This window comes from Danio rerio, chromosome 8 (assembly GCF_049306965.1).
Source record: "Danio rerio strain Tuebingen ecotype United States chromosome 8, GRCz12tu, whole genome shotgun sequence".
Lineage (NCBI taxonomy): Eukaryota > Metazoa > Chordata > Actinopteri > Cypriniformes > Danionidae > Danio > Danio rerio.
In genome coordinates this window covers 18,115,564-18,142,088 of record NC_133183.1, presented here as the reverse complement: position 1 = coordinate 18,142,088, position 26,525 = coordinate 18,115,564, and the positions used below count along the sequence as shown (strand labels likewise).

General features: G+C 36.3%; 1 protein-coding gene across 3 annotated transcripts in view; it reads left to right on the top strand.

Annotated features, from left to right (window-relative positions):
- faf1 (Fas (TNFRSF6) associated factor 1) overlaps nucleotides 1-26,525 on the top strand; it is a 134,446-nt gene that overhangs the window by 44,202 nt on the left and 63,719 nt on the right. For all 3 annotated transcript variants that reach the window (XR_012383654.1, XM_021478230.3, NM_212973.2), the window contains 2 exon segments: nucleotides 6,446-6,532; nucleotides 24,565-24,660. Coding sequence is in view for 2 of the 3 variants with exons in the window: in XM_021478230.3 (XP_021333905.1) it covers nucleotides 6,446-6,532; nucleotides 24,565-24,660 (183 nt within the window). In the remaining variant the exon portion in view is untranslated.

Below are 26,525 nucleotides of genomic sequence, written 5' to 3'. Positions count from 1 at the left end.
GATTATTAATCAGTGAAAATGTTCCTTTTCATTTGAGCTGTTAAGAAACTTTTTGGTCAAACATCTTATTTTAGAGTTTTAAAACAGTAAAATAGCTTTTTCTCATCTTAGCTTTGTCCACACAATCCTAGAACCCCTTTCCCGGCGAAACTGCCGCCTTGATGGCGCTGGTCACCATTACAGTAATCAGACTACTTGACAGGTTTGTAATGGTGCTAATTGAAGAGATTAAAGTGAGATGGGTGAGCGCTCTCTTTCCCTCAGCAGATGGTTTTGATGAGCACCTACTGTGAACCTTAAGTGTTTCTGCCGGGATTACAACAACTGGAGAGTAGAGCCCGCGGGGAAGAGAAAAGAAGGAGCAGGAAGCGAAGCTGTTGGCTTGGTAGGGGAGCGAGTGACTGGACAAAGCTGAATCAAACGGGCCGCTGCGGCCCCGACTGGCCTGATCCTTAGGCATTCTGTTTTCTTTCTTCCTAAGACCATGATTGAGGGGGAGAGGGAGAAGATTTGTTTTCCGAGAAGAAACAAATTGCAAAACTGTTTTTTTTTTTTTTTTGTAAGAGAACACCTTATTGGTTGCACGTCACTTTCTAAATGGCCCTTCTCTGAGAGTTAGTTTAGTTAGCTGGAGAGTTCATTAGTTACTTTGGCTCCACAGGAGGATTTTTTTCTTGTCTCTTATACCTAACGTGTCTAGCGCTCGCTTTTGTGTGCGAGATGCCAGAAAATAAACACATGAAGGGGAAAGAAAAGCTCTGTGGGGATCCACTACGTTTCCACACAAACGTCTCGTTGAGAAAGTTACTAACAAGTGAGAGAAGTTTTTGTTTTACAGTTGTGGCTCTAAAACCGAAGGCCTGTGTGAAAATGCAACAAAACAGCAACAGAGAGCTCTCACAATCTCTTTTTTTTTTTACCCCATTCACCCCCTCACAGGCACATATGGAGAGGACTCCTCTCCAGCCTTTCTTTTTCTGCTCATCTTTTGTCTTTGCTGAAGACCAGCCGATGCGTTTCTGCATGTGCATATCAATAGAAGCAGCAAAAGAGGGAGAGAGAAGAGAGTCCCTCAGTGCTGTCCCGTTGTTTGTCTTTGCCAAAGGCTCTCGCTCTGCCTCCAGGCTCCCAGGGAACGTACCCTTCCACTATTCGGCCCCGGGCCCTGCTCTCCTCTTCTGATTGGCATTCCCAAACCCGAGTTCGGGGCTGCGCTTAAGCCTCAGAGCAAATGTTTGTCAGGAAAGTGGTGGGGAGAATAGGGCCGTCCGATAGGGCTCTGCCGTCCGTGACCAGACGACTCGTCCCAGGGATTTTTGCCGGCCCCACAGCGTTTCTCTCCGCAGCTGGAGAGATGAACGTGGAGGAAGAAAAGAAGGATGGAGAGTAAAAGAGTGTGAATGAAAGGCATCTGGTGCTGAAGAGCTTGTGACTGTTTAACGGCAACCTTTTCTTCTCTTTGATTTCTCTCCAGCCAGGGATTACCAGTACTTGGCATTTAGAAAGATTGGATCATTAATGTGTGTGTGTGTGTGTGTGTGTGTGTGTGTGTGTGTGTGTGTGTGTGTGCGTGTGCGTGTGTGTGTGTGTGTTTGTCTGGGGGAGCTCACAAGTTTATTGACGTCTAAGTCATTAAATTTTGTATGATTTTTTTGTACTTTAGTCACTTTTGTAACAATTTGATTGTCAATTTTTTATATTTTGAGTACTTGAAGTTTTTAATAACATTATTGAATTTAATATTATTAAATATTATTTGCCAAATTGATGTAAGATTGTTTGTGTTGTATATTTTAATAGTAAATTAATATGTAAATTTAACTTGGTATTCGCATAGAAAGCATATTAAAATCTTAAATGTTTAAAATGTAACCTTTTTGAGAATAAAATGTCAAATTATGGGTGAAACAATGTTCATAAATCTTTGTTTAGCTTTGTTAATATATATTTGAAAAATGAAAGAATGTACTAGTACTTATATAAAATATTATAAGCAAATGATTACTATTATATTTTAAATTAAATTAAACACTTCTTGTTGACGAATAGGTAAAATGTGGTGATTTAAGGATTGTGGAAAAGCATATTAATATTTTGAGATCCCTAAATGGCCTTTTAATATGTCATCAAATGTGAGTTATAATAAGTAAAAAATATGATGTGACTTGGTACATTGACATTTTGGTGAAAATGATGATAAAATATATAATATGTTTGTCTGGGAGAGTGCACAAGTTTATTGACATCTAATTAATTGAGATTGGTACAATTTTTTTTTTTTTTGTAGCACTTTTGTACTTCAGTCACTTTTGTAACATTTTGATTGTCAATTTTTTATATTTTGAATACTTAAAGGTCTTAATAACATTATTAAATTAAAATAATTTTCTATCTAAAATATTATAAACAAATTATTACTATTATATTTTAAATTCAATTAAATACTTGTTGACGAATATGACGAAAAATGTGGTGGTTTAAGGGTAGTGGAAAAGCATATTAATATTTTGAGGTCCTTATATTGCCTTTAATGTGTCATCAAATGTGAGCTATATTAAGTAAAAAATATGCAATTTTTGGTACATTGCCTTTTTATTGGAAATCATAATAAAAATATATGATATTGATTTTTCAAAAAGTTAAACCGAGTAAATGCATTCTATTTCCAAAAGCACTCTTCGTCTTTGACCTGTGTATGTAGTCTAGGTTTCGTCAGTAAGGGGGCAGCAGTAACCAAACCTCTTTCAGTTTTTATCTCAAATGCTGTTCTTTATCTCTATATATTTTGTGCAGTCCGTCTATTAAGCAGGATGTTATTTTGACACCGTGGAACTGTTTGTTCTGTGGGTAATGTAAAATATTTATCTAAAATGACAACCACACCGGAGAGTATATGAAAGAAAACCTTTTTAAATGAAAAGCGCTGTTACATGCAGTCCTTAAGAATATAATCCTGGCAGCTGAAATGTCTTTATCCTTGAGATCTTCCCGCATTTTCTGATATAATGTCAACATTTTCTTCTTTTTTCCTCCCCCTCTTTTTCTCCACAATGGATGTGTGTTCCCTGATGCTAAAAACTCTATTGTGACATTTAAAATGAAATGTCAGCGGAACTGGATTTAATAGGACTGAGTCTTTTTCTTCGCTGTTTAATCAAACCTCATTGTTCCTTACGGGCAGCGGTTTGGGCAAGACAGAACAAATGTCAGCTGTTACCGAACATCTTCAAACTCTCTTTACTTTCGCTCGGAAACCAGCGATAAATAAACTTGTTATTCGGTGGATTTGTTTGTTTGTCTGTTTTTGTGTACTTTTCCCCCTCATTTAGTAAGGTAATGTTGGCTTTAATTTGCAGACCCCTGACTGCTTAGAGGAGGAATTCGTAGCTCATGAATAGGTAATGACACTTGTGTTCCTGAATATTGCAGCCGTATGGGGCTTTCACCTCTTAAGTCAATTATTATTCACAGGAGTTACAGAACAAAACCCTCACCCAACCAAACCAACCATCTCTAATAAATAAAAAAAACACTCACACCACTTTAATGTATTGTAACAACATTTGCCATTTTCTCTAAGAGTGTTCAAATCTCCACCTTGCAATAAAGCTAAATCTGTTTTGAAGTCAGATAACATTGAATAGCTTCTCTTTGGGTGTTTGTCAAGATGGGATGAAGTCTGGCTGAAGTACAGAGCGGTATAGGTGTATTGACAGTAGGGCAGTGCTCATAAAAAAGAGCCAATGAAGTAAAGTGGTGAAATATCAGATTCTCGCAGTGGGCTGATTTGTTATAGCAGCTAAATGCTTCTGCTTGGCCCTCGGCGATGGCGTTACTTTCTACTTTCTCTTGGGCTGCGGTGCCATTTGACCCTAAACGGTTCATTACAGCCAAGAGCCGGTGTTTACGGCAGCCTGTCGGTCAGGCCTGGGCGGCCAAATCCCTGTAGCCCTCTGGTCAAACACAGATATTACACTCTGTAATAACATTGGCCAACCCAGCTGACCCTTGCTCGCTTCAATAAGAAAAACGCACAGCCCAGTGTGTGGGCTTGTGGATGTTTAATGTGTGTGTGTGTGTGCGCGTGTGTGCGATGGTGGCGCCTCCGACTTCAACTGACCGAAGTGTTGTTGTCAATATCTGAATTTGTTTCCCTTTATTGAGTTTGTGACTATCCATAATGGTGGGGAAACTGACTTCAGTCATGGTTCTGTACATAACTGTTATTGGAACATTAAAAAAAACCTTTCTGTCTGTCTGGAGAGCTTTAATATCATTCTCATAAAAAAATCCTCTAGAATTCAGTGGTACTTCAGGACACGTATTGTACATTTGGGCATCATAAGTAAAATATGATGCTAGACATATACCAACATTTTATTAATAATTAATCCATCAATATATTAAAATTATGGGGAACGGGTTAGCGCTGTCGCCTCACAGCAAGAAGCTTGCTGGTTCGAGTCCAGGCTGGGTCAGTTGACATTTCTGTGTGGAGTTTGCATGTTCTCCCATTGGTTTGCCCCACAGTCCAAAGGCATGTGGTATAGGTGAATTGGGTTAGCTAAATCGTGTGTGAACCTTTGATTTGGAATAGGAAGAATTATGAGGATGTTTTAGAGATAGTCAATTAAAATTTAATGTCACCCTTTTGTTTGTTTGTTAAAAGCTAACTGAATGTTTCAATTAAGTGATGTAAATTAATCAGATGTTGTTTAAATCTACATTCTGTCACCCGACAATGCAAAGACTTTGGTCAGCAAATCAAGTTGAAGGCAGATTCTGCTTGACTAGTGAATTCAGCATTGTATTCCACTGCGTTATAAATGTGATTGGTTATGTTTCTATTGCAATAAGTTATCATTTAAAAGATATGCTGCACTATTTAATACCATTTAAATTAATGTTTTGTAGGGAGGCTCCAATCGATGTGCCAGAAATCGGTGTCGGCCGATAATCACATTTCATGACTCGATCGGTACTCTCTAATCTGCCTGATCTTATGAACCGATCGCATTTGTTTGTTTACGAGTTTACAAACAGAGGACTTATAAGAACTGAAATCTTGACTGTAAATATATTTAATAATATAATTAAATATATAATAATATAATATAATTAATAAATATTTAATAATATAACTTATTGTAATAAACAGTAGTTTATGGACCTATTTCCGTTTAGCACAAAAGTAATGGATTTATACGTGTGCATTTTAACTTCTTATGCATTAAATATGCACTCCAAACTTCCTTGAGACCTGTTGAATTCTTCTTCCATCATTTGCAATGTTTCCAAATTGCTTTGTTAGTCATTTTTCTTGCCAATTGTTTGTATCTGTTTTCTCAATTATTTTCTGTAAAGCTGCTTCTGACACACAGTGTACTCGGTATCGCCTGCAAAAATCAGAGCATCCTTAATGTTTTTCTATTTATTTTTATATAGTTTGAAACAAATTAACCGTGGCAACTTTAATGTGATATAGTTACGTACATTTACCTTCGGCCCAATGCTCTCAGTGTTATTTGTTTTTTTACCCTTCATATGAAAAAGTTTGGGCACCCCTGGTATAGAATCTATAGAAGTTGTAATCAAACTTCAAACTAATCTTAAAAAAAAAATCAATCATTAGAAGTTATTTTTATTGCTATTTTATGAATGTATTGTGTTTTATCCAAGCTGTGTGTTGTCTTTTGTCAGACACATATCCTGACATATGTTCAGAACAGGTATTATCGTAGTCATAAATTTCCACATTATGATTGTGTCCTCTAAAGAGTTCTTAACCCTATCTCTTTCAACCCTGCTTTGTCTTTTGTTTTGACAAGCATCTCGCGTCTATCGTTTCTGCCTCCGTGGGCACGAGTCCTCAGTCTGGCAGAGGATACATGTCCACTCAGTGCGCTGGCGGTGGGATTTGGCCATGCGCTAGGAGGGCTTTCCAATACAATGGCTAGTTTTCTCTGCCTCTGTATCTAGCGCCGCGGGGTAGTGCATTCTCTGAGGATAATGCACTAGAATCTGCGGCCCGTCCAGCCTTTGGCGACACTCACTTTGATCACCCTCGTCCTCCGCACATCAACCTGGCGTTGGGCTTTAAACCAACAGCATCCTCGGAGCAGGGGCCAGCATCAACTGTTTAAATGCACGCAATGTTATTAAGTGCAGTTACACAGGATGAATGGCAGAAGGGAAATACTGTCCATTTTTCAAGCGAAGGCTTGTTGGCATTGGGCATTAGGACAGGCATCTGTGGAATTTCGAGAACACAGAGCTCTTTTCCGCTACTTTTCCACCATTTTTCCATTCCAGTCACTTAGTGATAATAGCAGTTACAAAGTGTTTTTTGCAAGTTTTGTTTGCTAGTATTTTCAGAAATGTGTACATGGAATAACACTGCAATTATGTACTTGCTATCTGATGTTTTGCTCTGTTTGTATCCCAGGTGAAAAGGAACATTTCAGACCTGACAAACATCCCTGTGCGGCATCAGCAGTGGGACGGCTGGCCTGCTTCTGCCACAGATGACTCGGTAAGATCATTTTTTCCTATGATGATTGTGCACCTTTCCATTTCTCAAATTGAATTAAAAAGGGCTAACTTTGAATAACTAAGTAGATAAGATGCTAAGAATTAAGAATAAGTGAAGAATAATTTGCAAACAATATATGAGATTTGCTTGATCTTGCTTTAGAGCTGGGCGATATGGCAAAAAAAAAGACTTTTTTTCATATCAGTCGATGTCGATAATTATCACAATAAAAGTCAAATTGTTATATGTATCAATTTTAAAGGATTTTCAGCATGCCAATCCCTTTGTGCAGCTCATTTAACACATTTTGTGTAATGTTTCAGCTGTCTGACGATATAAATAAAAAAATAAACATTATATTCAAGATTAACTGTTCAAGTTTTCAACAGCAAAGACATTACCCTACAAGTTATTGTATATTATTTGATCATCATCAAAAAAAATATAAAACAGGTTTGGAACAAATAAAAGGTTAATGGTGGCAGAATTTTCAGTTTTGGATGATGTATTGATTGTCACTAACCCTTTTATCGATAGACCTTTTTGATGACTGATTAGGCATGGACATTTAAAGGATATTTGGGCATTTAAAGTTATGCTTTAAAGGATGCTGATGCTTGTAGATGTTCCACTTTTACCAACACTTGTTTGGATCTGTAATTTCTAGCATCTTTATAAGGGTGGCATTATTTTAAATGATGAAACAGGTTTGTGGTGTTGCCTTTTTTTGATGGCACGAGTCATCTGCGCAGTTTGCGGTTCGTTGCTCTGTTTTGTGTTGAATTTCAAAAAACGACGTAGCTCCAGACTACTAAAGTTAAGTATGTCTTGTCAACAATGTCTGTGACTGAACTTCTTACTCCTCCAAGTGCATCTAACACTGTATGGCTGTAATATTGTACTATGTGCGGAATCCGGAAGTGCAGTCTGCAAATGCCTTCGCAGCAGTACGCATAGTGCATAATCATTATCGGACACTTAACGAACTGTCATCATTTTATTGAAAAATATATTTTGTGATAATTATCATTATCGAATTATTGCCCAGACCTATATTGCATCCCATTGACCTTGCCACACTAAATTCTCATTCGGCCAAGAATCCTGCACTGCAAATCTATTTCTACTATTAACTTCAACTTCAAGTAGGATCTACTCGGCTAAAATTTTTGCTCCATTCTATTTTTTTAACAGTATAAAATGAGAAATTACTTGCCAAAAACGGTCCCTTTGTGAACATGCAATTTGTTTAAAGGGCATTGGGAAATTAAATAGAAACATAACTTTAACTTTTTTGTTGTAGTGCTTGAAGCTTCACCTGATGTGAAAGTAAGATGTTAGCGCTAATTAAGACGTCACAGAGCAACTCCTCTCTCTTGTCCTCTCTGTGTGGACATTACAGCTCATGTAGTGGGGGGTCAGTGACCTTTCCCGCCCTGTTCCGTGCTCCCAGCCTTTCAGTACGACTCGTTCACAGTGATCAGAGACGGCCCTAACACTGAACCTTGAGGAACCCCACCTCCGAGCTTAGCTAGTCATTCACACAATAACCATGGGAACTATTTCTTTACTTTTCACTGGTCATTGTGCATCTGAGCAGTTTCCCTTGTGTTTCAACCACGATAAAACAGGACTGTGCTTGTTATTGTGTCTTGATTTGCTTTCAGGTGCCTAATTGAGGGTAAGTATGGTTGCAAAGGGAGTGGCCTTTAACCGATGAGCAAACCTGTTTTATGAGCACTGTTTGTTTCAGGTGTTGAGAGTTTCTATTTTACCTACCATTCTTGGTCATCCATTCATTTGTCATCTTTTAAAAGAGTAAAATGTATATAGCCACTATTATTTATTCTTTCCTCAAGCAATTAAGGTGGTTTTACTCACCATTGTTTAAAAAACCAAATATAACATAAACCCCTGTGACTACTATATCAGAACAGAACAAAAGGCTATGGCCCCATTGTCAGAAGCTTTATAAGCAGTGTTTCACATAGCTTTTAACAATGACAGCATTGTTTATTTTCAGCGTGCACTTGTAAGGCTCATGTATCATTGCGTTTAACTCGTATTGTTAAAAGGGCGGTTGAAGAGATCGTTTCGTCCTTTAGCGAAAAGCACAACAGACGCAAGGTCACTGAATTACACCCTCTCACCACAGACTGCCCACTTGAGTCAGGCCACTTCAGGGCTGAAGTGCACTCACTGAAGACCTCAACCCACAATCTTGTTCTCTGATGAAGAGGGCACTGCTCATGAATACATTTTAAGGCACAATAAAGCAGTGATTGGTTATGTGTGGTCGTTGTGCACTTGGTCGCTTTCCACCTCAACTCATCTTGGCTTATAGGGAGGGACGTAATATTAAAGCAGTGGTCTTAATAATGCCCCCCCGTTCCTTATTGAAATGGCTGGCTGTTCTTTAGGTGCAAAGCTCTTGCATGGCTTTTTTTTTTTTTTTTGGTGCGTATCTCATTAACCTTCCTTCATCTCCTGGGATTTGTACCAATAAACATGACAGCCTAGGCTTAGAAATACATTTACCAGCAGTCTGAGTCAATGCCTGCTCCGCCGTGCTTTCATTATCCTTCGCTTGCTCATATACAGAGCTCCTTTCCACCTCATAAGGAAGAAAAATGGAGAACTGATCAGTAGTCAGTTTACATTTCAGAGACTGAGCTTTTAAGCATATTGGTTTTGAAGGAGGTTTGTTTTTTTCATGTACTGTCGAAATAGATTGAACTTAATATATTAATAATTTCGAGAGGGAAGGCAGTCTTCGGTGCTGCACATATTTTTGTATTACTGTCAGGGAGGCAAATGAAGAGAATGTGATTTGATTTTGATCCATTTATGCAGTGAAACTGTTTAACCAGTTAACATTTAAACAGTGCTGCCGTTTTTAACTGGATTTGTGATTAGCAAATTTGTCTCTGAGGAGAATGGGATTACTATGTAAAAAAAAAAAAAAAAAAAATCAGCATGCCTTTGAATCTGTGGGTGGATCTTAGCGGTTGTCTTGACGTCCCTCTGCAGTGTCTGTAAATTCAAGCGAGGCTGTTTACCATAGTCATGTTTAGCCCTTGTTTGTTTGAGTGGGTGTAGTCGGGATGCGTGTGGTGTGTTTGAGGGGCTGACACTGGCTTCTTCATATGGCAGGCCACTGGAGGACTGCTGTTTGCAGGCTGTGTTTGGCATTAACCACCCAAACTTCGGTGTGTTTTTCTTCCCGAACTTGGGCTGCACCATTTTATTTTTTTGTTAAATCCTGCTGAAATGTTCACTAGATATCTGAAGGCGTTTGCAAAGTAAATAATACCAGTTTATGGCATATCAATGAAGTAAAAACAATTAATTGGCACCGCATTGCTCCCTCGCCGCTATCATCAAAACGGCTCCAGCTCTAAATTGTAGCACATGCTCTTGTTTATTTCATTTGTTCACTTAATTTAGGGCCCTTAATTGGTCCATTTCCCACCTTTTGAGTTCCCTCTCACACACATCCCGAGCCAAAACTCTTTCGAGCTCTTTTCATATTTCACTGCCAACCTCATGCAGCACCTATGGGAATGATTGACAACTCTTGGAACGTCCTTATTAGAGTCTTTTCCCCCTTAATTGCTGACATTTATCCAGTGTTTCTTGGTGTTTGCTAATGTATTACTGCTGCTGCTCTCTGAGGGTCTCTGTGGCCCTCGGCTGTTATGGGCTTTCAGCGTCACGGACCTGCGGAGGCAGCTTATTGGGCCCCCTGGTTGCCATAGCAACGGAGCTCATCTCTAAGCCCATACAGAGCCCCTTGTGAGATTGCTGTCTGCAGGTGAAGTTTTTCTGAGATGGAGAGGTGTATATACACTCTTAGATTGACAGTCTTCTGCCTTCAGAAGCGCTAGCTTGCCGTCTATCTACTCTTCCTGTGCCTTACCAGGGCCGTCTGGCACATAGCATTATTTACATGTTTAGATCAACACCCTGCTGTGACCGTACTGGCAGTGCTGTTTGGTCGTGCAAGAGAAATCGGATATTTGATTTAGCAAATAATTTCCTTTTCAAATAATGTCTTTAAATTAGGGATGCTCATAATAACCGATTAACCAATAACTGAATGGGTGCGTTTTGAACCGATTGATGGTATCAGTTAAATGATTAAAAAATATTATTATGTATATTTTTAAAGTTTGGCTGCATCAGGTCGATCACAGCGAACATGCTTTTTGCATTGAGAGGGGCATCTTTCGAATGGTTTACTAACAGCCATGTTTGTTTTGCGGCGCCCTGCACGCCTCACGTTTTTGCCGTTGTATGGTGTGTGCTCGCAGTTGAAATAAAGTAAACTATAAGCAGAAAAAGCGTACGTCAGTTCTTCAAATGAAAGCAGGAAGAAAAAAAGGACATGATTGGACAAACAGCAAATGCCAGTTTTTAAAAAGGATTCAGTCAGTGTTTTCATTTTGTAATCTAAACTTGTCAGTAAGATGAACAATATCTAGGGCAGAACTGTTTATTTTATTCTTTTTATTTCGTTTTTTATGTTTTTCTATGCTGTTCTGAATGCTGTAGTTCACATGATAAAATAAATCAGTATTTTAAAATGCAATATTTAATGTGTCAGAGACAAAAAAGACACGTAAATTATTTATTTTGTTAAATAATAATTTAATATTAATCTGACCAGTTAACCGTTAATATTCGGTTAACGAGTGGTGGTTGTCGGTTGGCAGAATTAACCGAAATGAGCATCCCTACTTCTCTTTCATTATAGGTAACGGATTAAAAAATTAATATTACTATAAAAGTAGTATTACAATAATAATATTAATTATTATATATTATAATATATATAAAAAAAAAATTAATAGAAAATATGACGGCACGGTGGCATAATGGGTGTCCCGCTGTTGCCCTATAGCAAGAAGGTCGCTGGTTCAAGCCCAGGCTGGGTCAGTTGGCATTTCTACATGGAGTTTGCATGTTCTTTCCATGTTTCCTTGGGCTTCCTCTGGGTGCTCCGGTTTCCCCTACAAGTCCAAAGACAGTCGCTATAGATGAATTGGGTAAGCTACATTGTCTTTAGTTTATGTGTGTATGTCCTGGTTCTCCTGGTTGAGAGTTGAGTGTTGGGCTAACAACCCACCTTGTTAAAACTAGATGTTATGAAACACTACAGCTACATATCAAATTCGATATAAACTACCCTAGGAGTAAATTTATATCTAAAATATATATTAAAATATTAATATTAATTTATTTGATATTTTTACTTTGTCATTATTTTTATTTTAATTTTTTTCTAGATACACTATATTTGCCAAAATTTGTGACATATGCCATAACATGGCCTTTAATGAGATCCCTATGTTAATACATGGGGTTTAATATGGAGTTGGCCCATCCTTTGCTGCCATATCAGCTTCAACTCCTCTGGGAAGGCTTTCTACAAGGTTTATGAGTGTGTTTTTTTTTTTATTTACCATTCTTTTAAAAACGCAATTGTGAGGTCAGGTACTGATGTCAGACGAAAAGGCACGGCTTGGAACTTGCATTCTTTCTCTCTGGTTGAGGTTAGGATTCTGTGCAGGCCAGTTAATTTTTTCACACCAAGCTCGCTCATTCATTTCTTTATAGACTACTGGTGCTTTACTGGTGCACAGTCCTGTTGGAACAGGAAGTGGCCATCCCTAAACTGTTCCCACAAAGTTGGCAGCACGAAATTTGTCAATATGTCCTAGTATGCTGAAGCATTAAGTGTTAATTTAATTGAAACTAAGGGGTCAAGTTTAATCCTAGAAAACCAAACTCACACCATAATTCCCCCTCTACCAAAATTTACACTTGGCACAATGCAGTCAGGCAAGTACTGTTTTCCTGGCGATCGCCAAATCCAGACTCATCCATTGGATTGCCAGACAGAGAAGCGTGATTCGCCACTTCAGAGAGCATGTCTTTGTTATGGATTTACACCGCTGCATCTTATTCTTTGGATGGTATTTGGGTGATGCAAGGCTTGGATGCAGCTGCTTGGCCAAGGAAACCATTCCATGAAGTTCTCTGTGCACTTTTCCTGAGCTAATCTGAATGCCACACAAAGTTTGGAGGTCTGTAGCTATTGACACTTCTACTTCATGACTGAGTTGCTGTTGCTCTCAGTTGCTTTCACTTTGTTAAAATAGCACTAACAGTTGACTGTAGAATATGTAGAAGGGATGAGATTTCATCCAATCTGCTTATTGCAACCTATCAGCGAACCACACTTAAATTGACTGAGGTTCTGAGAGTGACCCATACATTCACAGATGTTTGTAAAAGCAGTCAGCATGCCTAGGTGTTTTATTTTATGCTTCGATTTTATTTATTTACATTATTTTTAATCCAGGTGACTGGAACAACTCAATTCAATGATCTGGAGTGTCCCAAAACTTTTGGCCATATAGTGTAATAGATTTATTTTATTGCATTTGTTAAATCATTGATTTAGATTTCTTGACTTTTTTCATTAGTTAATATTTTAATCATTATTTGTTTATTTTTTTAATTGGTCTGTCCTTTACTGTCTTACTTACCTGCTATTTATTCATTCATTCACTCATTTTTATTTTTGGATTAGCCTATGGTCACCATAGCGGAATGAACCGCCAACTTATCTAGCTAATGTTTTACGCAGCGGATGTCCTTCAAGCTGCAACCCATCACTGGGAAAGATCCATACACACTCATTCACAAACATACTACGGACAATTATAGCTTACCCAATTCACCTATCCCACATGTCTTTGGACTTGTGGGGGAAACTGGAGCATTCAGAGGAAACCCATGCAAACATGGGGTGAACATGCAAACTCCACACAGAAATGCCAACTGACCCAGCCGAACCTTCTTGCTGTGAGGTGACAGCTCTACCCACTGTACCACCACACGGCCCTACTATTTATTTATTTATTTATTTATTCATACATTTTTTTAGAAATAATAAGTTAAATAATTAAAAAAAATAAAATAAAAATAAATATGTGTTACTTAATTTAGACCATTATTATCTAAACCTACTTAATTTAGGTACGTTTTTTAATTAAAATTAAAACCTCGCACAAGTCTCCTATAGTTTAAAATGATTATTATTTTCATTAGAATCTGTACTTTTTCTACCATTTAACATCCAGCAAATCGTAGCAGTTACAGATTACACCTTACACAGGTGAAAACAAAACATTGCCTTGCCTATTCACACTTTTTTTTTCTCTCAAAGGGCTTAGCCCTGAAAGGTTCACTGGGCAATTTAAACACTGTATTTGACCCTAGATCTTAATCAAGACTGACACCTCTCCAAACCCCAACCTGAAAGGGTCCAACAGGTGTTTAGGGTGGGGCTTCTTATTTTTCTTTTCTTTCCTGGACTCGGCTCTCTCTGGCTTTTTTCGCGCTCTGTAGCTCTCTTGTCCTCATCTATGAAAGAAGGCAGGCACAAGGTGCAGCTTGGGGCTCTCGGACGACTAGAGCAGCTGTCAGCAGTAATTATCTCCTTCACAGCCCCAGAGATGGAGAACGACAACAAATAGCTGAAAACAACCAGGAGGAAAAGGAAAAAAGTTTGTCAGAGAAGTATGTTTAAGTGATTGTACTCATGGAATGGAATTCTTGCTAAATTGGAATGGAGCAAGACAAATGCAATGCCTCTTTTGCATGGTGCTCGCTTCTAGGGGCTTTAATGCAAGTGTTAATGAAAGGGGTCCAAAAGAGGAGGATTCTGTTCTTTGTTTGGAGGTGGAGAGGGAGGTGTGGGACAGTGAGGGGTGACCTCTCGCCTGTAGCCTGCGGCTCTGAACACACATGTTAGCACCCAGACTCCCTCATACTGTTGGCATCAGAATGTGGACATTTTGCCTTACCTGTGTCTTTAGTTGCTCTGCGTCTGCCATTCTATAAACAATAATGGGGAAATATTAGGGAAAACAGGATTAAATTTGTTTTAATGTAGGGATTGGTTATATAATGTAGCATTCAAAAAACATTTACATTGCAAAAAAAGTAATGTTTTTGTAATGAATTGAGATATTTTCCCATATTTAAACGACACGTGAAAGGATATTTTATATACAGTACATAGAAAACCTTGTTTTAATGTTTCAAATAATTTTGTAAAAAAACAAAAAACAAATAATGTTGTGAATTAATGTATGAAACAACCTCTTGGCCTGGTTTTACAGACAGGACATAGACTAAGTAAGGATTAGGAAATATTTGAGTAATTTTTATAAATGCACTTTAAAAAAAAACATTCTTAGTTTAAATTTTAAGACAAAACAAAGGCTCTGCTTTCTTTGCTTTTTTCACTTCACTTTGAAACAGCTCATACTTATATTTTACTCTAGGACTAAAGCTTAAGCCTCGTCTTAGAGACTGGGCTATAGAGAAATCAGTTATTATATAATATTGCAAAAATTCATTCATTCATTCATTTTTTCCCCCCGACTTTTATCAACCAGGGGTCGCCATAGCAGAATGAACCGCCATCTTATCCAGCATATGTTTTACGCAGCGGATGCCCTTCCAGCTGCAACCCATCACTGGGAAACATCCATACACACTCATTAACACACATAGACTACGGACAATTTAGCTTACCCAATTCACCTATATTGCATGTCTTTGGACTTGTGGTGGAATTCAGAGCACCCGGAGGAATCTCACACGGACACGGGGAAAACGTGCAAACTCCACACAGACATGCCAACTGACCCAGCCGAGGCTCGAACCAGTGCACCTTCTTGCATCTGAGTCGATTGTGCCACCCACACTACCATCGTGATGCCCACATAATACAATTGTATACATTTTTATTACAGTAAAATGTTTTTGCTAACAAATAGGTAGGCCCTAGCAATTTACATACACAAGCATAGTGCTAGTAAATATTAAAACTGTTATAAAAGATCAAGTTTCAGTCTACAAGACAAGTTTCTACTTGGCAGTTTCTACACATTGGTATATTGTGGTATCCACATCGCTATATTCAGATGTGGATATATGAAATGTTGTCTTAACGGCTGTTGTCTCACTGCTTTAAATTTATTTTTATATTTTTAAATATACTATTATATTTATTTAAATTGTGCAGAAAAGACTCCAGGATGTTTGTTAAATGTATATCATTGCTCAGGTGTTTTGTAACCCCTAAAACACCTTTTCTATTAGTATCTCAAGGCCTTAACTGTTCACATTTGCATGCTAACATCTATGCCATATTAGGTAACTTAGAAAACCTGATGCACAACAGTGAAGATTTGCATAAAGTTAATTTGCATATTCAATAATATGTCAGAGAGGGTAAAATAAGTTGTTACATTTTTAAATTATGATTTTGTTGTGACACAAATTATATATACATATCCATATAGAGGACAGTAAAGAATGTAAACATTGAACTAAAGAGAGGAGAGGGAAACAGGATTGGCAAAGGACCTTGAGTCTGTGCTGCATCTCAATGCACTAACTGTATTGCTAATTGTCTATAGTGGCACAATTTACCCCACTCTTATGATGCCTTTAATATTTGTCTATACATTTTCTCTGGCAGCACTGATCCCATTGTGAAAACAGTGTCCGATGTCTGGAAAGTGCTCTTGATGGTGTCAACAGCACTGTACATGGTCTGTGTGTGCAGGCAGTCTGACTTTAATTAGTTCTTGTAGAAAAGACTGTCTGCGATCCTTCTCTCTGTGTGGGCCATTGCAAAGAAAGAGAGAGTGTGTTTGTGTGTTTTGGGGGAGCTAGCGGCTTGTTGAAGTACTTGACACTTTGAAATCCTCTCCGTGTTGCATTATGGGATATTACAGTGCTTAAACTAAAGCTTCTTTACGCTTAATCTGTTATGTCTCTTAATCAATACCAAGACACGACATAGGTTTTGGCATGTCTCGATTTTGTTTACATTATCCTTTTCCCTTTGTAGAAAATTGAGGAAAATACAGTACATTTTCAATTTTGAGCAGACAAAATAAATTTACATAATTATTTTATTTATTTATTTATTTATTTATTTTTGCTTTATTTTATATATAAAATATATATAAAATTGATACACACACATATATATACATATAACATATACACACACACACACACACACACACATATGTGAGTTTATATATATATATATATATATATATATATATATATATATATATATATATATATATATATATATATATATATATATATATATTACACACACGCACTGATACAATTCACCAAACAAGAAATTATCACAAAAACATAAATGTACACCAAATAAGTATATAAATTAAAGGTAATTTATCACATATATACTTAAAAATATACACACATAAGTTAACATAAAAATAAGAATAATAAAAACACAAACAAAAAATAAATAAATAAATTATATGAAAGAAAGAAAGAAAGAAAGAAAGAAAGAAAGAAAGAAAGAAAGAAAGAAAGAAAGAAAGAAAGAAAGAAAGAAAGAAAGAAAGAAAGAAAGAAAGAAAGAAAGAAAGGGAATTAAGATATAGGTGTCTTCCGACTACCTAGAGTTCTGGCTTTTATTGTATTGCAAATTGAATCCTTTGCATTCTAATAGCATGCAAGACATTAGAAACCTGTTACTGATAAGAAGTCGTCTAGCCAGTAATGGTTGCAAAGGCTACACTATCAGCCTGTAATGAATTTAATTCAACATGTTTTGGCATGAGTTTTAATAACTCATTTTTACTAACTGATTTATTTGATTTTTGCCATGATAACAATAAATAATATTTTGCTAGATTTTTTAAGACACTTCTATAGAGCTTAAAGTGACAATTAAAGGCTTAAATAGGTTAATTACGTTAACTAGGCAGGATGGGGTAATTAGGCAAGTCATAAATATGTATAAATATGGTTTGTTCTGTAGACTTTCAAAAAAAATATATAGCTTAAAATGGCTAATAATTTTAACCTTAAAGTTTTTTTTTTTTTTTTTTTTTTATCTAGCCTAAATAACACAAATAAGACTTTCTCCAGAAGAAAAAGTATGATCAGACATACTGTGAAAATTTTCTTGCTCTGTTAAATATTATTTGGGAAATTTTTAAAAAAGAAAAAATTAAAACAGGGTTTAATAATTCTGATTTTAACTGTAAATTCTTATGGTTAAGCCACATCAGCTTTTATTCATTAATTCTTTATTTGTTATTCATTTAACGTCAATCAAGCAGCACTATTAAAACTGTTTAATATGTAAAGTAGACCAGTTTAAAAAATAATAATAACTTACTAGAATTATCACTATTATTGTAATAAACTTTTTGTAATCAATTTGATCCATGTTTGGCCAGCCAAATTGTTCCAGTTGTTTGAGTTTAAAGCTAAAACTTTACAAAAATATTTCACTTTCATTAAGTAATGCATGCATGCAAACTGTCAGAATTTGGTGTAACGCGCTATACAGTAACAATTTACTGTATTCTAATTACATTTATGGGTAACGCAGTAAAGTTACACATTACATTTTAAATTTGTGTAATTTAATTAAAGTCAGTGCAATTGTGTTACGAATACAGATTTTAGAAAAGAGTATTTGCTTTTTTTAATTGCGTTTTCGCTGCAACATCCGTTAATAAGCATCCTTTTTAAATTGCAGGAGAACGCGAGCTGAAATAGCTGCTGAGGAGAGTGCTTGCTTCTTCAAGTGGATGATACATTACTTTGATTTCATTGAGCATAGAAACAAAAGTATTACTTTGACGTGCTCACGTTTTCCAGATTTCTCATATTCAACATTTAAGCAATTACAGTTTGTTTCCACAACCACAGACAGGCTATGTGTTTATCTTACTATGAATCTCTGTGGTTACAGGTTTCCAGTTTTCTTCAAAATGTTTTTTCAAAAAGTCAAACAGGTTTGAAACAAGTGAAGATAAAGTAAATGATGAGAGAATTTTAGGTTTTGGACAATTGTCTTTTAATTTTTTGAATATGTCCATCTGCTGTGTTAAACCCCATTGTAACATTTTTCAGTGAATATTAAATTGCGGAAAGAGCTGCAGTTTATTTTGTATTTAGTTTTTTATATGTTTTAAAAGTAACTTCAAAGTAAAGTAATTAGTTATGTGATAATTTTTTTACATGAAGTGATTAGTAATGTAACCAAATTACAATTTTCCAGTAAAAATCAGTAATCTATTACTTTTTTAAAGTAACTTACCCAACACTGCATACAGCATAGTAAGTAATTTACCTGACAACACTCTCTATTGGATTTATAATTTTTTATTGGATGTCGTTTCTTTTGAATCCCACCTAGTATAATTTGTCTGTAATTTTTAACTAATTTAGTAGGGGATTAAGTAATACTCAGATTGTTTAAAATATCTCTACAAACCACCAAAATGTTCTATAAAGCTGCAGAGCCCCATTAAATCAAGTATTTATCTTTTGCCTATTTTTATTTGTATTTAATTTGCCCTGATGTGTCTGTACACTGTAAAAGTCAACTTCATCAAATGAAATGAGTGTAGTTAACTCAAAATGTACTGAAAGTTAATTCTACTAATTTGAAAAAAGTTTTGAACTCGGTGTTGAAGGTAATGAATTAAATAAAAACCTCTTTACTTTAACTTAAATGGAGTAAGTTCACAGTAATTGTATAGATTGTTTTTTTTTTTTAACTCCAATGGTTTTCAGCAATCAGTTTCCTCAAACGGTTTGAGTTGCCTTAACTTATTGTTTAACAGTATTCAGTTGGTCTGAGTTCTCTTTATTTATCCGTTTTACTGTGCTCCAATTGCTTCATTTACTTAAATGGATTAAGTTCACAGTAATCATTAATATTAGTTTTTGAACATAAATGGTTTGTTGCAATTGGTTTCCCTTAAACGGTTTGAGTTACCTTAACTTATTGGGTTTTACAGTGTATAGTTAAGCTGATTATTGAGTTATGTTTCCAATAGCTGTATTGTTTGTTTAAAATATAGATAGGCTATGGTCATTTAGGCATCAGAAAGGAACATGTTAAAAAACAGCCGGTGATTTATGATGTGTAATTGGTAATGTCAGGTAAGAGTGGGTAGAATGTCGCTCAGGGGAGTTGTGAATGTGTGTGTGTGTGTGTGTGTGTGTGTGTATGTATGTGTGTATGGGGCTGGTCTGTAATGAGTCCCTGTAGTCTGGAGTGCTGCTGACATTTCCACTCTTGCCTGAGAGTTAATGAGGTACTCAGGCCTTCACTGCTAGCTCACCGCATGCTGCACGTGATGCTCTTTACAGTGCCAAGCACACACAACCTCCATTACCAACCGCAGAAAGCTTGCCTAGATGAATATTGCTCTTCTGTGCAAACTTCACTGGAAAAAGCTGTCTTAGAGGAATTGTTCACCTGATAATGGTCATCTCTGACACATCTTACAAATCTGAATTGATAATGTTATGAAAGTCTTTTCAGTTGTTAAAATGAAATGGAAAGACTTTGTTTCTTGCATTAAATATTTGGAATAAAGAACATTTTCAGTATATTTTTTTATTTTCTTTTTCCAAATAATTCAGATTAGCTGCAGTACAAGCTACCGAGGAACTTTTTTTGTGTATATAAACTATTATTATTATTTTTTTTTTAAAGAAGTGTTTTCCTACATGCTTTTTGGAAATAGATTGTATTTCATTTGGAAAAAAAAGTGTCAAGAAGTACTTGGGCAGGTTTGTTTCTTACTTGGGTATAACAAGACAGAATGTTTAGATGCCACCTTCTATGTTTTTTTCTGTTTAATTTTATTCATGGTTTACTTGTGGCACTATGGGTTGGAGGTTTGGGGCATGTATTCACCTTATTCTTTACCGACGAGCGGGCGCTGCCATTTGAATCTTTTTGGCTCGAGACTTCCGGTCTCATACACTTCCATTCATTTTTAGACGTTAAAAACTGTTCGTTACGCTGCTTGATGTTGTAAACTGACATTTTCTTATTGGTCTGTATAGTTATGCATTCATTTGTTTGTAGAGCAAGTAGTTTGACCGTTTCTGCCGTTTATTATCCCTAGTCATTTCTCCCATAGGTGACTAAATTGGAAGTTCTAAAACAATCAAGAAAACAGGCTCACTTCTGCATTTTAGAATATGGTCTGTAGGGGAGTATATTTGATCATGATAGATCAAGAACAAAACATGCACTTAAATCACAAATACGCTTTATGAACGTACACTGTATAGACATCACCTATATACTACATAACTGCAGGTTAACTGCAGTATGTTTATATATACAGGGCTCGAAATTAACTTTTTTACTTGGTAGCACCGGTGCTCCCAACTTCAAATATTTAGGAGCACCAAAAAATTTTTAGGAGCACCAGAAAAAATTTAGGAGCACCCACCAAAAATGAATGAGCACCGCTGCAAATTGTTTTTTAAGGGATTTATTGTATTTTAAAACAACATTAATAGGACTGACAAAAACCAGAAACAACTATCTAACTAATGCTGCGAAGACATTGATATTTGTGTGCAATAATTCCAAAATGAATGTCTAATAATTAGGCCATAGAATATTAATGATGATAAAAAATGACAATAATAGTAACAATGAATTTCATTTCTCATTATGATACTGCCTTGAATGTGCATGAATGTAGGTTATCTGCTATAAAAAGTCTGTTACTTTATGAAAAATAATTGTATAGTTTGCATCAAACAAAAATGAAGCATTGCAGTAAGAAATATTTATTTTGTACTGCTGTTTTTATATGCATGTCAATTTAATAAATAATATTTCTGCTACAAAACAAACAAAAGATTATAATAAATCATTCAATTCAATGATGAAAGCTGCAAAGCAGTCATCAGTAAATAAATAAAAAATAATATACACCTCAAAAAAGAATAGACAAAAGAAAGTAGCCTAAGTAAAGTCTCACTTCTATCACTCTTTAAAAGTTTTGGTTTCAGTTTGTGTCAATTTAAAGGTTCAGTCTGAGATGATCTTCATTTTTCTGTGTTAGTGGAAAAGCTGGCGAGTCAGCCGACCCAATTTATGAGCAGGCAGAGCAGGATTCTTGCGCTAACTATCGGCGCAATACCGGTCTTTGTTATGAGCCGCAGTTTCAGTGTAAACTTAGTAAAGGCGAGCTTCTTTGGCGATGATGTGTTTAGTATTAGATTTGACTTTTAGCGGACATTTGCGCTGAACACGCAGTAAATGCAACGCATCGAGATTCGGGCACCTTCTCCAAGAAGCGCGTACTCGATTGATCTCAGCTGGCGGATCATTATTCACCACGTGACGTGTCATGATCGCTCTCATCTGCGCCTCAACTTTAAACCTGTGTGCTTTAAGTTTTCACTCTTCAGCTGTTTGCATTTCCCGTGGTCATAAAAGCTCCTTCCCTGTCATCTGACAGCGGAATACCTTGAGTGAATGACAGCTAATATGAACCAATATAGCGGCAGGGAAGAGCGATTCAGCACGTTTTTACAAAAAATCAAAACAGGTCGCACTACAACCATTATCTGCAGTCGCACTAATGCGGCCAAATATATTATGAGGTCGCATAGATTAATTTTCGGGCGCATATGCGACCAAAATGGTCGCAATTTCGAGCCCTGATATAGAAACTTTAACTGTTAAAAGCTATTAGTTACTAGTTAATTTAAGTTATTAATAACTGAAAGTGTAACTGAGGCAAGCTAGCAGAGTGCTATGCAGGCAAACCTCACTCCTCTGATTTAACTTGTAAAAACCCTATAAACATAATGTTCAATATTGACTTTTTCGCAACTTACACAGTGTCCTAACAACACACGGCGCCATTAGATTCAAGCGTCCAACAATTTTGGCTGTCTGCACCAAATGTGACATGACAGAAACATTTAAGTGCCAGCCACTGCACTCCTAACAAAATGGTTAAGGCTTTTAATCTAATACATATTATTCTTCTTTAACATTATAAACAGGCTAACGTTACCAGGTGACTGAAGTTGTTGGAGTCACAGTTCTGACTTTCATTTTCAAACCGTCTGCTAGTTATTTTATTTTAAGGATCTGAGGTGAACTCTGCTGCTGCTTTCAGTAGTGTGGCAATAAATCTCATGAAAATTTTAATTTGAACTCACATTGGTTTCATTTAACACTGAAAAAAGCACATAATCTGTACCTGAGGTGATCATTGCCATACCAGTATATGCTGTTGTTCTGCCGCAGTCGCAGAAATAGAAAGCATTTCTAAAATAGAAATTTTGCATGTCAACGTTGCAGATGGTTAGGACAAAAACTCCTTTTAACATGGAAATGATGGCTTTTATTGGTTAGTATTAGGTGTTGTTACAACACAATGTCAGAGCAAACAAATTAAAGAGTAAACGTGGTCTGTTTAGTCGCGTGTATGTGTGAGGGAGAGTTGTGGGTAAAGATAATACTCTTGCTCTTGACGGCAAGACACTGTTTTTGTTAGTAAATCTATCATAGTCATACTAGTCATGCATTTGACTTCTTTTTTGCGTTTTTTTACTGTGTTGAGTGCATATATTGAAGCCATTTTAGAATGTATGCACACCTATGCATTTCTGTGACGTTTTATTTTTATTTCAGTATCCCAAAATTTGCATAAAAATACTTGGCTCTTAGTATAGTTAATATAAATTGAGATTTTGCCCGTTAGAAATTGGATCATGGGGTTATTGTTGTTTGTACTTCTGTGATTGACAGATTGCCCCAACTTGGAGCCAGTGTACACATAACAGAGAAAAGATGTTGTTTCTAAAGGGATGGGAAGTTATTTTGATTAAAAATGATGAGGGAAATTAAAAAGGATTCCCTAAGGCCAGCTTGATTCAGTCATGCCAGGGTCATCTGGAATTGAAACACTGTGTTAACAAGAAGGATGTTCGTTGTCCAGATTGGCCGGTGATAAGCCAGTCTGGTAAACAGACTTCAACCGCTGTTATCTTGCTGTTAACTCGACAACACAAAATATATTTATTGGTTTTTGTTTGAACTTCAAGACTAAAACATAGCAAATAATTTAAATATAAGTGTTGCATGCAGAACTGTAGCAAACTATTTATTTGTGTTGAATTTAAACAAACAAATACAATGTAATAATGTTCAACTTAATTTGTTTGTTTAAATTCAGCTCAAATAAATTGTTTACAACTACTTAACGTAAAAAAATTGAGTAAATCCAAGGAATCATCTTTGAATAATTTTTTTCAGTGTAAGCTTATTCTGAAACATTGAAACCTCAATAATCAAACGACAAATAAAAAGGTGGATAATAAACAAATACATTAATTCTATAAACTATAATACAAATAAAAAGAATAATAACATAACATTCAATACCCATTATTGGACATGACATTTCACAGCTTTTGATAGTTAATTAAGTTAATACATTATTCTGCTTGAATATAAGAAATCTGAACATTATAAAACACTGTAAAATTCATTTGACAGCTTAAAAATGTTGAGTGTTCGACTTTTTTTGAAATGCAGAAAGGGAGTTCATATTTTATGAATTTCCCTGTTAAAATTTCCCTTTAATAATATAAATCAGATTTTCCAGAGCAAGTTTACCGGTCACAAGTCCACTAACCTACCGGATAATCTTAAGTCTTTTTCCACCTTAAAGCAATAACTATAGCAAAAATGTATTTTAGTTTGCGCTTACTCGTGTTCGGATTTACTGGTTGCATATGGAACAAGCATAATTAGGGAAGCAGAGGTATTTTGTCTGTAGTTAATGTACCAAGCATTAGAAGGATCTATTTCCAAAATCTTTGAATCTCATTGCACTCCCATAGTTTATGCTACAAGTTTGCTGCTAATGTTTGAAATTTATGTTAGCTAGCTTTTCATAAAATAATAATGATCCTAATTATGACCCAAAAAGCACAATGTGAGTCTTCTGATCCATTTCACCCCTAGTAAACTAAACATTTTAATAAATGCTGAATTTGTGGTCACAGAAATGGCAGGTTTTGTTATAATGTATGACAAAAGATTAGTAATACTGAGCGGTAAAATGTCTAATAATAAACTGTTTAATGATTTGCAGATGACTCTGGCCATCAGTGGAATCAGTTACCCCTGTCATCATCTGACCGTGTGCAGAAGATCTTCTCCTGCGCTCACAGTGGATCAGACAGATGAGGTAAAGCACCACAATGCACAAACGGGTGCATTTTTACACATTTTTTAACCACTGCAAACTTATTTTTTTTTAATTATTTAAAATAAAACCAACTCTTTCTCTCATATTTCTTATCTTCATCATTTTAATTTCAGCTGTTTTTGTTTTTAGATTTTTTAACATATTGAAAGCCAGCATGTGGTGTCAGTTTTGGCAATTCTAATTTTTTGTGGGATTTTTAATTAGACTGCTCTCTGCCCAGCCAAAATGGATAAGCGATTGCCATTTTTATACTTTAATGAGAAATTCGATGTTGGAATAGAATTGCAGTCCGTGTCTGAATTGATGAAATAACGGGCACAGTGATCGCTGTCGAGTTGCCAGCCGTCACTCTGCAGCCAGACTTGCCCCTGTGTTTCAAATCTGATGGCAACCTTTCAACACATTTGCAACTATTGCATCCCATGCACCATTCCTATTAGGTTCAGTCCCTGTTGAAGAATTCAAATAGGAATAATTTTATGAATTAGGATACTCAATAAACTATTAGAAACACTTATTAACATACCAAAAATAAATAAATAAATAAATAAAAACCCTGGCCTCTTTGGACCAAGTATCATTTGATGGCATATTAAACAAAGGGTTGCAGTCCAGCCTTGAATGCTAATGTCCCAATGAACTAGATTTTACCATTTTGTTTTTAATAATGTAAAACAAATTACAATTTGATATGATCTCTTGGTGCAGGTCAAAATATGTTGTTTTATTTTTACATAAGTTTGTTACATTGAAGCTAAAGCCTGGTTTGTTTTTCTGAGTCAAGTGACCCACGGTGCATGCCTTGCGTGTTGTCGTGCATTTATACTTCTTCGCACTGTTTGTGTTGCTCTGCAATAACACTTTTAAAACGCTAGCTGGCAGTGAGGTTTTTATGTTCTTCTGTGTCAAGTAGCTTATTGTACTAGTAGCTCAAAGTTGCTCATTTTGAGGCGGGAAATGGCAGACCTGCAACAACTTTAATCATAAGGTAAACACAAAACAAAACTTTCCATCTGGACCTCCATCAGGGGACTAGACACTTGTAATCGCTTGCTCCAACGGGTTTGAGAGGTGCACGGGAGCATATGTGCGTGGTTGACGCAGAAGTATAAATCAGCCTCAAGCAGCCCTGCGCCAAGTCAGCACATGTATGGTAGACCACATGAGAAAGCTAGGTTGCTCCTGGAAGTGGTGTTCGTGAGGCCAGCATAAATCACTCAACCTGCGGTCTGTGTGGGTCTTAATGACCCAGTATAGTGATGGGGACTCTATACTGCTCAGTGAGTACCGTCTTTCGGATGAGATGCTAAACCAAGGTCCTGACTCTCTGTGGTCGTTAAAGATCCTAGGATGTCCTTGAAAAAGAGTAGGCGATTAACCCCTGTATCCTGGCCATAATTTGCCATAATTTGCCCATAACTAGCCCCTGTCCATCATGGCCTCCTAACCATCCACATATCATAATTGGCTTCATCACTCTGTCTCCACCAATCAGCTAGTGTGTGCGGTCTGGTGCAATATGCTTCATTGCTTCATCCAGGTGGATGCTACACACTTGTGGTGGATGAGGAGATTTACCCCAATGTGTAAAGTGCTTTGAGTTTCCAAAAAGCGCTATATAATTGTAAAGAATTATTATTTTTATTGAATATTATTTCACTCTTATTTTTACGCATATTTACTCGCATTTATTATGCTCTAGGAAAATAGAATCACTTTTGTAAGTTTACTTTGATGCAGACACTAAAATGCCTTTGCCCCAAACAAAAGTTATATAAGGGTAAGAACTTAAGGTTTAATTAACTTTGGATATGCTTTACCACCTACTTTTTATAAATGTTTGA